The 14,662-nt window shown below is 38.7% G+C and overlaps 1 protein-coding gene across 6 annotated transcripts in view; it reads right to left on the bottom strand.

Annotated features, from left to right (window-relative positions):
• celf4 (CUGBP, Elav-like family member 4) overlaps positions 1-14,662 on the bottom strand; it is a 1,180,733-nt gene that overhangs the window by 40,217 nt on the left and 1,125,854 nt on the right. For all 6 annotated transcript variants that reach the window (XR_006310714.1, XM_043685031.1, XM_043685094.1 and 3 more), the window contains one exon: positions 1,052-1,217. Coding sequence is in view for 5 of the 6 variants with exons in the window: in XM_043685031.1 (XP_043540966.1) it covers positions 1,090-1,217 (128 nt within the window). In the remaining variant the exon portion in view is untranslated. The remainder of the gene's footprint in view (positions 1-1,051; positions 1,218-14,662) is intronic.

Genomic DNA, 14,662 nt, shown 5'->3' with positions numbered 1-14,662 from the left:
AACCTCTTCACGCAGAGAGTGGTGCATATATGGAATGGGCTGCCAGAAAAGTGGTTGAAGCAGGTAAAATAGCAACAATTTTTAAAAAATTAGATGGGTACATGGATGGGTTTAGAGGGATATGGACCAAATGTGGGCAATTGGAACTAGCTGAGTGGGCACCATGGTCAGCATGGACCAGTTTGGATCAAAGGGCCTATTTCCATGGTGTCTTACTCTACAACTCTGTAACATTTGATAAACAGAGCAGGGGAACCTCACAACCAACAGGTCCACACCCAGTAGGGAATGTGGTGGTCAATTAAGTTAAGGATAGGTCAGGCCTTGTGTAGACTTGGTTATCCTGTTTGCATGCAACAGGCACTAGTTGCATCCAAGACAAATCAATTTTAGGTTGAAATAGCGTTGGGTTTCCTCTTTGCATATGTAAAGTGCCTTAAATCTCGTTCAGGTATGACTCTTGGTCACTTATGCTTTTACTAATATGATGGCAGTGGACTGCTGGCATGGAATGAGTGTATCAGTATGTATTACTCATTTATGTGCCCACATTACACCTTTCTACAGATTTGGTACCAACTAATTTCTAGACTCATAAACTGGATATAATCCAGACCATTAAAATACAACAGAAGATAGTCTGTGAGAACACTCTGGTAAAAACGATTTGTTCCATTCATTAGATCAACACTGTGGAATAAATTATTAGCAATCACTGTTACCTAAGACAGTGTTCCCATGAACATTCCTAATGATATTAACTAGGATTGACTGTATCTGAATCTGACCTCTGTGACACATCGGCTTTTTAGATTTAAAGATCAGTTGATCAAAAGCATTGTCAATGATCATTCCACTATCAAGGAATTTCAATTTAAATTATTCGGGAATGTTAGTATTACTCATTGTTAAGTAAAATATTAGAATCGATGGCCATGACTGGATCTATCACACAATAAACAGGCACCAGAGGTTAAAATGTCAGTGAGAATTGCAAATACTGCAACATTTACACTGTTTATGCAAAATCATCAGAAAGTTTGAAAATTACCTGTAATAGCTCTCAAGTCTCAGTTCAGTTCTAGCAGTTCAGTATGGGCGGTTGGCATCTTTCGGCCTCTTGAGCTGTACTTTCAGTCTCTTCATGCCAATCTGAAAACCATTCATTGCCTGGATGGCAGCCTGGGCACTGGCAGGATTGTCAAAACTCACAAAACCTGCCAAAAACATTGGTTTTACAACTTCGTGGGCCAGGAAGAACTAATACAACAGTTCATGCTTGTATTGCACCAAAACCTTGCATTAACTCTTTGTTTTCACCAGCATGTTTTCCATTTAAAAGGTATTTCCACAATTAAATGGAAATGTTCACTGGGGAAGCCAAAGTGCTTAAGCTCTGAAGAGTTCGAGTCCCACAGATTAAAATGTCATGTTTACAATTTTTTATAACAATCTTTTGCCTGGTAATCACAATCGTTTTATATATAGGCTGGACCAAGTTAATTTCTGATTTGTTTTCTAGGCTTTCCAGTTTGCTAATGAGCATAATTTAGTTAAAGCTGTGGCTGCCCCTTTCGAGATTGAGATCAATGTGAATGTGGACCTCTGATATTCATGTTATTGCTGCCATAATTTGATCTGGAGGAGTTTCTGTTTCTGATCATGACTGATGGACAGAGGAGGGTAATGGAGCAAGAAACAAAGAAGAAAATGCAGTTACAAAGCAAAATGAGCTTCAAATAACTTTTAGGGAGGAGGAAAGGTGTTGCAAACTAATTTTGTTTTTGATGGTATTGCCTCAGGGATCAGAAATCAATCTGGTCCAACCGTACATGGTTGTAATATAAAATCTTATCACTTTATTTCGGGGTGTGCAGAGATGAACAGCATTTATTGAGATTTATTTTGCTCAAACTGTATCAGCAAAACCAGAAACTTTCCCTTAGTTAGAAATAGGGATTGGTCACTGAACTGAGAAAAACTGAGCATTGTTGGTGAATATGATCCTTTACCAAATAACCCAATATTGGATTCAAATATTCAATCTGACTCTTACCTTTTAAATAGTGTTGATGTTTCTTTCTGTTTTAAAAAAAGGCATTTTAAACCAGCGCTGCATCAGGAAGTATATACCAAACATTATATAAGATTTCTGAAACAAGCTCATATACCAAGCTATCATAACCCAACCAATCTTCTATTTGCAGACTAAAATTCTAATGAACAATGTTTTAAAATGAACACTATACTGCCTTATACTCAGCTAGTTATAAACTTGCTGGATTATTGTTAGATTTATAGGTAATTAAGTGTAAATAAAATGGCCTTTGTGCAATCCAACTAATGGTCTCATATTTTGGATTTAAAACCTCTGTTTTGTGTGTGTGAATATAACACTTTTTATTTAATTAGTTGGCTAGAATTCATGCTAAAGTAAGAAGAAAGTAAAAGTAAATTGACACATATTGTTAAATCAACTTCAACTAATTAAGTTTGTTGCTTTATTGAGTCACTGTATTAAACATACCATATAATAATGGATCATTAATATACAGATTCCAACTTCAAACTAATTTTATTATTAGATTAAAGTGTCAGACATTACAAAGGTGGGTGTGGTGCTGGAAAAACACAGCAGGTCAGGCAGCACCTGAGGAGCAGGAGAATCGATATTTCCCGCATAAGCCCTTTATCAGGAATGTGCTCGAAATGTCGATTCTCCTGCTTCTCAGATGATGCCTGACTTGCTGTGCTTTTCCAGCACCACACTTTTCGACTCTGATCTCCATGATCTGCAGTCCTCACTTTCTCCATTACAAAGGTGAGACTTTGTATCATTCAAAAATGAATGGTCATCATGAAGTGACACACAATTACATTCCAGAGAAGTCTTGTCACCTTCATCAAACAACATAATGTGTGTCTAATACTATCATGTCCCAGACTGTGCATTTACTTCACATTTTTTTTGTTCTGGAAAAATAATTCGAATACATTGCATTGACCATAATGAGAAATCATGGGCTTCAGAAGTGGTGTAGCCAAGAACTTCCCCCATATACATCAGTTAAGAAGATCAATACATAGGCACAGACTTCCTCATAGAATTCTTAATTTCAAATCCTTCCATAATGCTTAACTTGATAAGATATAGGAGCAGAAATAGACTATTTGGCCTAACAAATCTGATCATCTGTAGAAAGATGTTTGAGAATAGATAAAATGAATAATTCTTTAGAAATGCTACACCAAATTGGCTTGGCCAATGTTCAAACATCTTTGGTGATTGGCTTAATAAGGCAATAGATCCTTTCATGTGTCAATGAGGAATCTAATGCATGTTTAAGGACAGTTCTGAATCTGGACAGAATCTGAGCAGAGCATGCCCTGGTTTAAGATCCACACAGTTTCTGCTGGTCTTAAAGGCACCTTTGGAAGTGAGCATTTTTCAAACACTGTCATAAGATGACATCAGGAGAAGCAGGAATGCTCATTCTTGCTTGATAACACGACTGAGGCCTACAGATTCACCATCACATTCGTCTCTCGTGGGACTTCAGTTCAGTCATGCTGGCATTGGTCCAGAGGAAACCAGTGAGCTGTCTGAAGCCCCTTTGACAATTGGCTGCAGCTCAGAATGAGGCCCTGAGCCCAATTATGAATGTTGACATCATGAACTTAAATATATCTGCTATTATTTTACAGTTGAATGGGGATTTTCTAACCTGACAAGGTGGGTGGGTATGTGATGATCAACTAGTTAAGAATTCTGAACCCACCAACTTTCACTTTAAATCTGAACATGATATGCAGTGTGTGGGAAATCATGAATGACTGATATATCTGTGACTTAAATGCGTACAATGCTAATTATCTGCTCCTGTAACCCGGAATTCTGCCTTTCAGTGTGCATTGGTTTCCTGGGCTGTCAGGACCTCACTAAGGAAAGCAAGATGTGAAGATGGCAGGATGTGAGTTAGCTAAAAAAGTGACAATTATTACTGAGATTTGGCATCACGTGCCTGTCTTGGTGAAAGTTAGGACTTGTTCTGAGAATGTGCTTTCACTTCTTTGAAGGCCAACTCTACAATTTTGCAGTCTATCCTAATTCACTCTCCAGATGTCAATTTTCAGATCAACTTGGGAGCTGCTTCTACAGCTGTTCTTTGGTCCTCAGATGTGGAACAAGGACAGCAGTAACAGCAGCAACACCATATTTACCAGGACCAGCCATCATCTACATTTTTAACACTGATGGGCCCAGTCAGAGAAACTGGCATTTGCTGTCCTGGTCAGATTCCCTTAGGTGCAGGAGTCATCATCTGCACAATCAAGGCACTCCCTGGTTGACAGTACCTGGGAGGAGCCCAAATACTGTCCCAGGGAAGTAATAACCGAAGCCATTTGGGCAGCACAATTGTAACTGAGCAAGCAATTAAAATGGTGAAGATGCAGTTTGGCACCCTGGATAGATCCAGTTGCTGTCGAGGTAGATTTTCCAGAATTGATGAATGATCTGCTGATTTGAGCTTCAGGAAGAAGTTGGTGAGGGCCACTTTAAATAGGAGGAGGCTGGTGTGAAGAAGGCACCTGTTACTGCCTGTGAATGCTTAATACAGACATGCTTCAGTTTAACTGAGGCAACACAGTCAGCTGGCACACCCATTCAGACCCATAGGGCACCAATATACCAAGCTGTGTAGGTGAGTTGCTGCATGGCATTCCAGAATGGACCACAGATGGAACAACTGCTACATTTCCAAGCATAATCTGCCGCAGGACAATCTTCCAGAGATCACACATTGCAATCTGCCAGCTCAGAATGTGAACAGTAATGGGTAATGGAAAAGGGAACATAGCAATGTGTCCTGAGGCCCGAGCAAGCCCTCAGTCAACAATCCATCTCTTGCACGGGTACACACTGCTCATGAACTACCATTCCTCACAGGCTGGAAGGTTGCTTAACAGCAGTTATCATGGGGCGATGATATACATTTTGAGATAAATAAACGTGAAACAGAAATGTACCACTCTAACACTGTGTTACACATCACACTAATTGCCACATATAACAGCACAGCCTTTCCTTCTCTTTCCACTGCTTCTACATAGAGTTACACCTGTGACAGTTCATCAGAACTGGAGGCCGGGCTGCTTCTGACTGTTCAGATGCTCCTCCGTAAACAGCTCTGGATCTTAGAGGCACAAGTCTGTGCCACTTATATCTGTACAGGAGCGTACTCAGGCATTGTAGTGGGTGACAACATTTGAGACAGTGACTGGGGAAGCTGTCAGAGTGGACACTTTGAGCAGAGACCCCATTTTCATTCCTCCATCTTCCCTCTCAAGGCCGACCCACAATTCCCTGCTGCACTTTAGAGAGATTCTGGATCAGTGGTGCTGGAAGAGCACAGCAATTCAGGCAGTATCTGAAAAGCTTCAGCCAAGGTGAGATCTTCCTCGATCTTCAAATAAGGGGGCATCATGATGGTGAAGGCCAGTGAAAAGTGAGCATGTACCTGAATAACTGCCACGTCTTCTGCCTTCTTTCTGATGTTCCATGAAGGTGTCACTCTGTCCAAGGACCAAGATATCAATCCGAAACATCAAGGAATTCACACTAGAGAGGGAATCCTCTAATCTTGCTCCAATTGTGTGCAGTATTGCTGGAGAGGCTGACAGGACCTCATGCACTTTTTTGTTATTGATCCAGAAACGTCAACTTTGTTTTGGACCTTTCAGCCTCAGCAACTGTATACAGCTCAAAGAAAACAGGGAGGTTCCTGCAACTCCTCCCTCTGACAACATGGACTCTCCATTGCTTTACCTGTCACCACTAACTGCTCCTGATCACTTGTCATGTTTGATTCACCATGTGAGTAACTAATTACAAATCATGGGGATCCCACTAGAGGCATATGTGCGTCTGAGCTGGTAGACATGGAGTTTGAGCCCTCTCACGATTTATCCTCATGGTGAATGGCCTCCACTGAGGAGTCTTCATCTTCCCCTGATGCACTTCCTGAAAGACACTTGAAGAACCTGTGGGAGTTGAAATACATTAATTAGAATTGACAGAGTGAGAGGGTGCTAAGTTATCATTTTGCACATGATCTCATTTCATTGCCTGTTGACTTCATGACAACATGAATGAGCACTGTTTCCAATGTGTCTGTGTGATATTTAATACTCACCAGGTCAGTGGGAGGTTCCCAATCCTGGCATTCCAAGACAAAGCCTATCTCCATCACTTCCTCTTCATGGTGGAGATGATGGGAGGGCCATCTCTGGTTCTCTGCCTCTCCATGATGTGTATGATTTCTCCTTTTACAAGGAGTGAGAAATGAAGTGTTTACACAACACGCAACATAGGGGGAGAAGCCCTGTCAGGGATGGCTTTTACTTTGCAATAAGATGAGGGTGAGACTCGACGGCTGGTCAGATGGGGTTATGAACAGCTGCCGAGATAGAGAGGAATGGTTGCAGCTGCAGAGTGGATCAATATGAGAAGTCAAGGAAGGAGAATGTGCAGGAGAAGCCATAGGAAGGCAGAATGAGGGGACTGGAGGCTAAGGTTAGATGCGCACCACAATACAGTTGAGTGTGCCATGTCACTTACCCTGCCTGCGCTGCTTAGGCTACAGAATCATGTTGGTGTTGCATCCATCACATTTCTGGGGCTGGTTTAAATAACTTGCAAGAAGTCTTCTTCTTCCTGTCCATTGGGAATAGAATCTTCCTGCGAGCCCTAATGACCCACAGCATCATGCCCAAAGACATGTTGTTGAAGAGTGACGGTGCCTTGATAAGTCGTGTCTGTTTTTGGTGCTTCTAGCTCTGTCTGAAAAGCTCTACCTTACACTGTCCATTTTAATGGAAGAGCTGAAGCAGACTGATATAGATTGGCATTGTGCCTGCTTGTTCCAATCACTCAGGGAGACTTAAAAGTCAGATTTAAATGCAGTGGTTGCATACAATAGCTATTGACAAATGAACTGCTGTCAGCTCTAGATTCCTGATGCATTGCCAGGATCGTACCCTTGCTGTGAACGGGCAAAAGGTTCAGCCCTGAGGTCTGCAACAGGAAAGCGAGCATAAATCAATGAATTCTGCAATTCTCTTTGGTTTGGGGGTGGGCATAGCTAAAAACGAATGATTTCATTTGGCGTTTGGCAAGACAATGGCAGTTCGCAGCAAAGATGCCAGGAAATTATGAAGTGGCACATAACCCACTTGTGCCAAAATACCCTGGTGTATTTATTACCTAAAAGTAATTGAAAGCTGTGAATAAATGTGAAATACTGCAGGTGCTGGAGGTCTGAAACGAACACAGAGAACACTGAAGGAACTCAACAAGTCTGGCAGTGTCTGTGGAGAGAGAAACGGAGTTAACCTTTTGAGTCCAATTTGAGTCCTCTGTGTTTGTTTCACAGCTATGGATACTATATTGTTCAACATTGCAAGAATCAGAACACCCAGGGCAATTGTTGCTGCACATTGGGCTTTGGATGGCTAAAGCTGAAACTTTACCAATATGAGAGCTGTCTTACTTCTGCAATGTAATATGTGCACACTTCACCCAGAAAACCACACATTTAGGTGCAGGGACAACTTGATGCATTGAATTTCTCAGCCTCAGTGTTTTAAAAAAGACTTAGCTTTTCAAAGTTCTGGAATGATCAATAAGCAAATTAGCTCTTCTTGGGATAACATCACCCAGAATTGAGTTTAATTCACACATATGCTGAGGGGAGTGCCAGTTATTTATGACTGATAGGGTTTTGAATTCCATTCTTCAGAAGCTCATTAGTTTCAAAATAGAGCAATGATAGGAGTTTAAATTTGCTCATTCTGCCTCAGAAAAAGACTGAGCTTCAAAGAGCATTCTTTGCAACACGTACAGATAGATTCACTCTTTGAAACTGTTCTGGAACCAGAAATCAGTTCCTATTGTCAATTCCTGTTACAGGTATTAAAAAAAAACCAACGAAGCAAGAATGTCATTGCTGTTAAAGTGGATAAAAAGTGAAAATATCAAAGATAAATCAAAGCTAATTGTTCACAAATCTCACTGATGATAACACAATAAGATATACTGCAAGAGGATTAGCTGATCTGCTTGAAAATGACCCATCTGGATTTTGGACAAAATCTTATCATTGACATTTCTAACCAGTTTGGCTGTCTTTTGCTTCAACTGAATGACTTTGCAATCATTTGGCTCATGTTATTCCCTATTATTTTGCAATTTTGCTCTCTCTGGTAAATCAGCAGCTAGAATTCTCACTAGACTCACTAGCAGAATGTTCTCATTCCAAATATGGTCTGGTAAGAAAGGACATGTATGAATATTTTATAAATCAATAGAACTCAAACAGAGGGCATAATGAGGATAGTATTTATTGGGTTAAATCAATTTTTGTTGATTAAAATGCAAAACATAACTGCAATGATATTTTGCTGAAATAACATTTACAACATCAATGAAAATATTTCTTTCTCCTACATACTGCTGGCAATGATTTCTCCTAATTGGAGTTTTAACAGCCCAACTTGCTGTTTCAATCTTGAGAGACCTTAGGATATAAATTAGGAATGGCAATGTTAAGGTATAAACACTTAAAAATGCTCATATTCAATTCCCTTCTCTGTTATTTTAGTATTTTTCAGGCCTGATGGGTAAATATTTTTGTTAAGATGGTGGACAGAGATGAGCATTTTAAGCATTTACAGAATAAGTCCTCAGCCTCTTGTTTACTCTTGGAAAACAGAAAATTCTGGAAATACACAGCAGGTCTGCCAACATCTGGAAAAAGAAAAGAGAGGTTAATACTTGTTTTCAAAATATTAACATTCATTTCCTCTGCTCAGTATTTCCAGTAATATATTCCTGATATTCTGATCTACAGCTTTTGTATTTTTCTGTTCTTATTTATTCTTGACTACTACCAAAGATATTAAAAACTATTTAAATGGTATCATCGTTGGAAAAGGATTCTTATAGTTAGTTACATGCTTCTGGCAGATAAATGCCATTATTACAGATCTGAAACACTCTGTGAGAGCTGCTTGTATAGTCTGTACTGAACTTTCCATTACACAAATTTGTACTGACAGCTTTTGATAGCCAAGAGGAAGTGTGATGTTTATATGTTACACAAACCTCTCTAACATCCCTTGAAGTAAAATAGGAGCAGTGCAGGACAGGAAGCTGGGTTTTTTTTATTACAAAGGGTTATTATAATTTTGAATTCATCGCTGCAAGCGGCCATTGAAGCTGAGTTAGGAAGGAAATAAATGCTAAAGCAAAAATATTGACTGGCATAAACAAAGAACAGGGAGTTGGGATTAAACTAGATCATTCTTGCAGGGGAGGAACCACCAACAGACATACGGCATCCTTGCATGTTAACATTTTTATGATTTACTCTGTAAACAAATGTATAATTTAAAGGCAACGTGCAAAAGCTGATCAATAAAAATAATGTTTCTCAGTCACACTATATTATCTTGATCATTATAGTATATTAGAGACGTTGATTCATTTCATTAATCTAGTTGACAGTTTGATGCTTGACAACTAAAGCTATTGAAAATGATCGCCAGGAAATATAATATTAAGTAAAGACTGTCAAGAAAATTGCATGTGCCGCAGTAGACCAAGTAAATTATTGCAATATATGAATATAAACATTCTTATTTTTATGATTTCTTATGACTTACGTAAAAAAAAAGTACATTGCCCATAATTTTTGTAGCATTATTGCAAAGTTTGACATATTAGTCTCATGCACTTAGCATTGTACCAAATACGAGAAAGAATGGATAAAGAAAAAGACATTGATTTCTTTTTAAACGTTTAGATGGGATAATCTCAACCTCCAAGTATAGATGGAAAATCAAATGGAAAAACAAATGGGAAACTTGACCCCAATCCTTATCCAAATTGCCCAATTCCAGTTTAAACTAGTTGGATTTTTGAAGAGCAAGCAACCAATCAGTTCTGAGGCAGATGATTAGTCATTAAACGGTTCTTAGGCAGATGATTGGTCATTAGACTGTTCACATGGCTGTAGGAGTCAAGAAATGCTAGATCTATCAGGTAAATTCTTTTATACACTGCTCATAGGCAAAGAGCAGCACAAATGAAATTGGAAATAATGCAAAATAGATGTCAGATCTGATCCTGTCAGCTCTCTGCTGAATATGTGGGATTAAAATTACCCCATGGGATATCTACAAAATCATGATGCACAGTTGTTGGAAGAGCCTACAATAATAATTTTCACAATGTATTGTCAACAAGTAAAACTTCCATGAATTCACCTTAATACAAGTCAAGAGGATGTATTCTTGTATTAGTAATTGATCAGCATCCATATGGAATTAATTACTGAGGAGAATGATATTGTTTTGAGAGATTACAACAACAATGAAGAGGATTCCAGGCATAAGGAATGTAATTACTAAGGAAAGGCAATGGGAGTTAGAACTTCTGGCTTCAGAAAGGAACTTTAAGACAATGGTTTAAAGTCTACAGGATTATTAAGGGAGTTGACCAAATAGTTCCTAATATGTTAGGAGAAGGAGAAAAACATCAACAAATGCAGATTAAGAATTAGGAAAATATGGGAAGTCAGACTGAACCATTCATATCAAGAGCAACATTCCATAAGTGTCAAATAAACAGCATCAGAAATTATATACTAGAGTGCACAGAACAGATTCTGTATGCCCATATGGACTTTGTAGTTCTATTTATTAGGCAGCATAATGGAACAAGTAGCTGGAAAAATGTAAATTTTGGCAATGTATGGTCTGAATATTCCAGGTTTTGGATTAATTATAGTTACACAGTTCTAAAGCTGACACACCTAATATGCAATATTCAATGCTAAGGCCATATATTTTCAACCAAATTAAACTAGGTTGATGTCTCAAAATAACCATACCCTATTGTCCTACATGCTAATGACTCCCAGTGGATCACAGTGGCCCTTTGCTACTTCCTCTGCATGAACTGAAAAGTGCTGTTAGCTATAACTAATATATGAAGAAATTAGGATATTGCAAACATGAAGTTGCAAGGCTTACATTATAGGACATTACTGAAGTTAGATAGAATAAAGGAAAAGAGATGGCAATTTGGTATATAACAGCTAGAAGGTAAACAGTTCCATAGTTTTTAGCTCCTGGGAAAGACATTTTTATGACATACCAGAAGAAACAGAAGATTATGCTTGGAGAGAATGTTTAGTGAGACACATCTGTAAAATATAAAGTCACTTTAATTCTACCAGAGCAGAGGGCTGCTCTCTTTTTAGAGAGAGATGTCTGGTGTTGGTTTGACCTGAGAGTCACCATGCTGCAGACCAAGGAAGAGGCATGGTAACCTCAGTGAGACACACCATAGTGCCCATTAAAAGGACTAAAGAGTATTTAGAGATTGGAGGTCAGAGTTGAGAGAGAAAGGACTAACAAAAACAGACCTGTTCTTGTTTCCTCTCCCATTTGGACATTTTGGAGAATTGCTTGATTATTTTTGGGGTATACCTAAATAGAAGTTTCTGTCAAGAATTTAAGTGGAGTAGTGTAATAAGATATTGGGAGGTACTATATTAATATGGATAAAGGATTGTCTAATGAAGAGAAGTCAGAGCTTTGGGACAAAAGGGGCATTTTCAGGATGGGAACCTGTGGAATGTTACAGGGATCAGGATTGCCGTTTATGGAAGAGAGCTCCAGTGTGTTGAAGTGTTTCCTGGCTCCATTCCTCTAACATTTACACCAGGACCCCCTATCCAAGAATTCCAAGCTTGTGGAAATAGTTTCTCTCTATTCCACTTAATAACCTGAACATTTTGATCAATCAACCTTTCTTAATTTCCAGGGAATATACAATCAGTTTGTGTAATCTCTCCTTGTTTTTAAGCATTAGAGAGACATAATTCTGGTAAATCTATGACCATTCATGGCCTGCGCAGCTTTTGTAAAGAATGGTGGCAGAACACCAGCTGTGGTCTGCCTAGGGCTTTATATTACTTAAACATGATTTCCGTGTCCTTCTTTTAAGTCTTCAAGATATAATGGCTAACATTGCATTCCATCTATTTATTAGATTAAATGATCTACAAAACTGGACCGCAGGTGTCTTGTTGGATCTCCAGCGATTCTAGCATTTCATCATTTACAATGCATGCTCTTCTATTCTTTTTATATTCAAAGTGGATAACCTCACATTTGACTCCATTGAAATCCATTTGATACAATTTTGCTCATTCTGTTTCGCTATTGATATCTCTGAATAATGTTATTCTTCAAATCTAAACTACTCCCAATGCTCTCGATCACTGTATCATTGGCAAACTTTTATCCACTGATCAATTTTTATGAGATTGATTTAAGTATAAGAATATGAGTTATCATCAGTGGCTTTTCCCATGTATTGAAACATGGAAAAGAGAAAGTCTGGATTAATAGTTTATTAAAATAAAATTATCTATAGTTGTTTGGTGGTTAAAAACATTGGTAAATATTGCCGAAAAAGAAAACACATTTTGTCAAAGATTTTCATCTTGCACTCATCAGGACATTCACAAAAATACTAACGTCAGAGGAAGCAACATTGATCCTTCATGACAGGAGAGTACTAATTGGATGGCAAGTGGAACTGATTGAAAATGACATTTCTGTAAAGAATGCAACAGTTAATGATGATTGACTGTTAACTGCCAGACTTTGTTTAACTTTCAAACTGAGTAGGTTGGGGATGTAGGTTTGCTCGCTGAGCTGGAAGATTTGTTTCAGACATTTCATCACCATAATAGGTAACATCATTGGTGAGCCTCTGGATGAAGCACTCGTGGTATGGCCCGCTTTCTATTTATATATTTAGCTTTCCTTGGGTTGCTGATGTTATTTCCTGTGGTGACACCATTTCCTGTGGTGGTGTCATTTGCTGTTCTTTTTCTCAGGACATGGTAAATGGGATCCAAATCGATTTGTTTGTTGATAGAGTTCCGGTTAGAATGCCATGCTTCTAGGAATTCTCATGCATGTCTCTGTTTGGCTTGTCCTCAGATGGACGTGTTGTCCCAGTCGAAGTGGTGTCCTTCCTCATCTGTATGTAAGGATACTAGTGACAGTAGGTCATATCTTTTTGTGGCTAGTTGATGTTCATGTATCCTGATGGCTAGTTTTCTGCCTGTTTGTCCAATGAGCAGGTTGACTCAGATTGGTCTGGGTATTGCCCTTAGAAAGAAATTGATGGATCACTTCCAACTATTTTGTTGAGTTGAAACAGGTGCTGAGTGTGTACATTTTTTTCTATCTGGAGAGGGGTTTTCTTCTGTATTAGTGTTCTTGAAAATGTCCTGATGAATGAAAGATGAAAAACTTCCAAAATAATTGATACCTTTGTGAGTAGGTTGCAATTTCTCATGGAGTTATGCATTGTGAAAGTTTAAAATTTATTAATGATAGGGTTCATAACTTCAAAAGAGACTCTGCTGTCCACTTTTTGCTATTTATTATAGCATCAGATTGCAAATATTCTATGACATAATCAGAAGTTCATATTTATTAAAATATAAGGTACCTTTATTTGTTCCATATTGGAATTGCCAACCTAATTTAACCTTTGCCCATTTGCTGCTGTTGAATCAATAGCATGTTTGTTTAGAAATACTGATTTGAACCATCTTTGCCTCTTTAAAGGTAAAACACTTCGAGCAAGATTTTAGTTTACTTATTTTACCTATTTATTTTTCATTCAAAATACTAATCTGAGACAATGAGTATTTTGAATGAAAACTTTGCTTCTTGATTAGAAGAAAATATTTTTCTCATTTTCATTTAAAATGCTCATCATCTCAGATGAACTAACAGAATGGGTCAAAGAAGTCCTTGAATTAGTGGGGCAGTCATTTTTTAAACTATCCTGTGTCAAGTACCATCTGAAAATTCGACAATGGTCAAAGGGAAAACCTGTGTAGACATCTGAAGGAGTGTGCTGCACTAGAAATATTTTCTCTAAATATACATCAGCAGAAGTAAATTGCTGGCAAGACAGCAAATGCAAAGAAATTCAGAATTTGATAGCTTATGGACAGTAACCTGATAACCTTTGAATCTCCCTTGGATCTCCTTAGAGTCTGGTGACCTAAATTTGAAAGCCAATGATGTAAAAATGTGTGTTACAGGTCACTTTCACATATTCTTATCAAAATGTAAAGAAATGCTTTAAACAGAACTAAATGTCCTAAATAAAACAATAGAGTCGCGGAGTCATAGAGACGCACAGCGTGGAAACAGACCCTTTGGTCTAACGCATCCATGCCAACCAGATATTCGAATTAAATCTAGTCCCTTTGGCCAGCACTTGCCCATATCCCTCCAAACTCTTCCTATTCATATACCCAACCAGCTGCCTTTTAAGTAATTGTACCAGCCTCCACCACTTCCTCTGGCAGCGCATTCCATACAGGAGAAAGTGAGGACTGCAGATGCTGGAGATCAGAGTCGAGAGTGTGGTGCTGGAAAAGCACAGCAGGTCAGACAGCATGCGAGGAGTAGGAGAATCAACGATTCAGGCATAATCCTTTCATCAAGAATGAGGCTTGTGGGCCGAGCGGCTGAGAGATAAATGGGAGGGGGGGGGTGG

The sequence above is a fragment of the Chiloscyllium plagiosum genome, chromosome 1 (assembly GCF_004010195.1).
Source record: "Chiloscyllium plagiosum isolate BGI_BamShark_2017 chromosome 1, ASM401019v2, whole genome shotgun sequence".
In the NCBI taxonomy this organism is placed as follows: Eukaryota; Metazoa; Chordata; class Chondrichthyes; order Orectolobiformes; family Hemiscylliidae; genus Chiloscyllium; species Chiloscyllium plagiosum.
The sequence above is the reverse complement of the archived record's forward strand: the minus strand, read 5'-3'. Positions and strand labels throughout refer to the sequence as shown.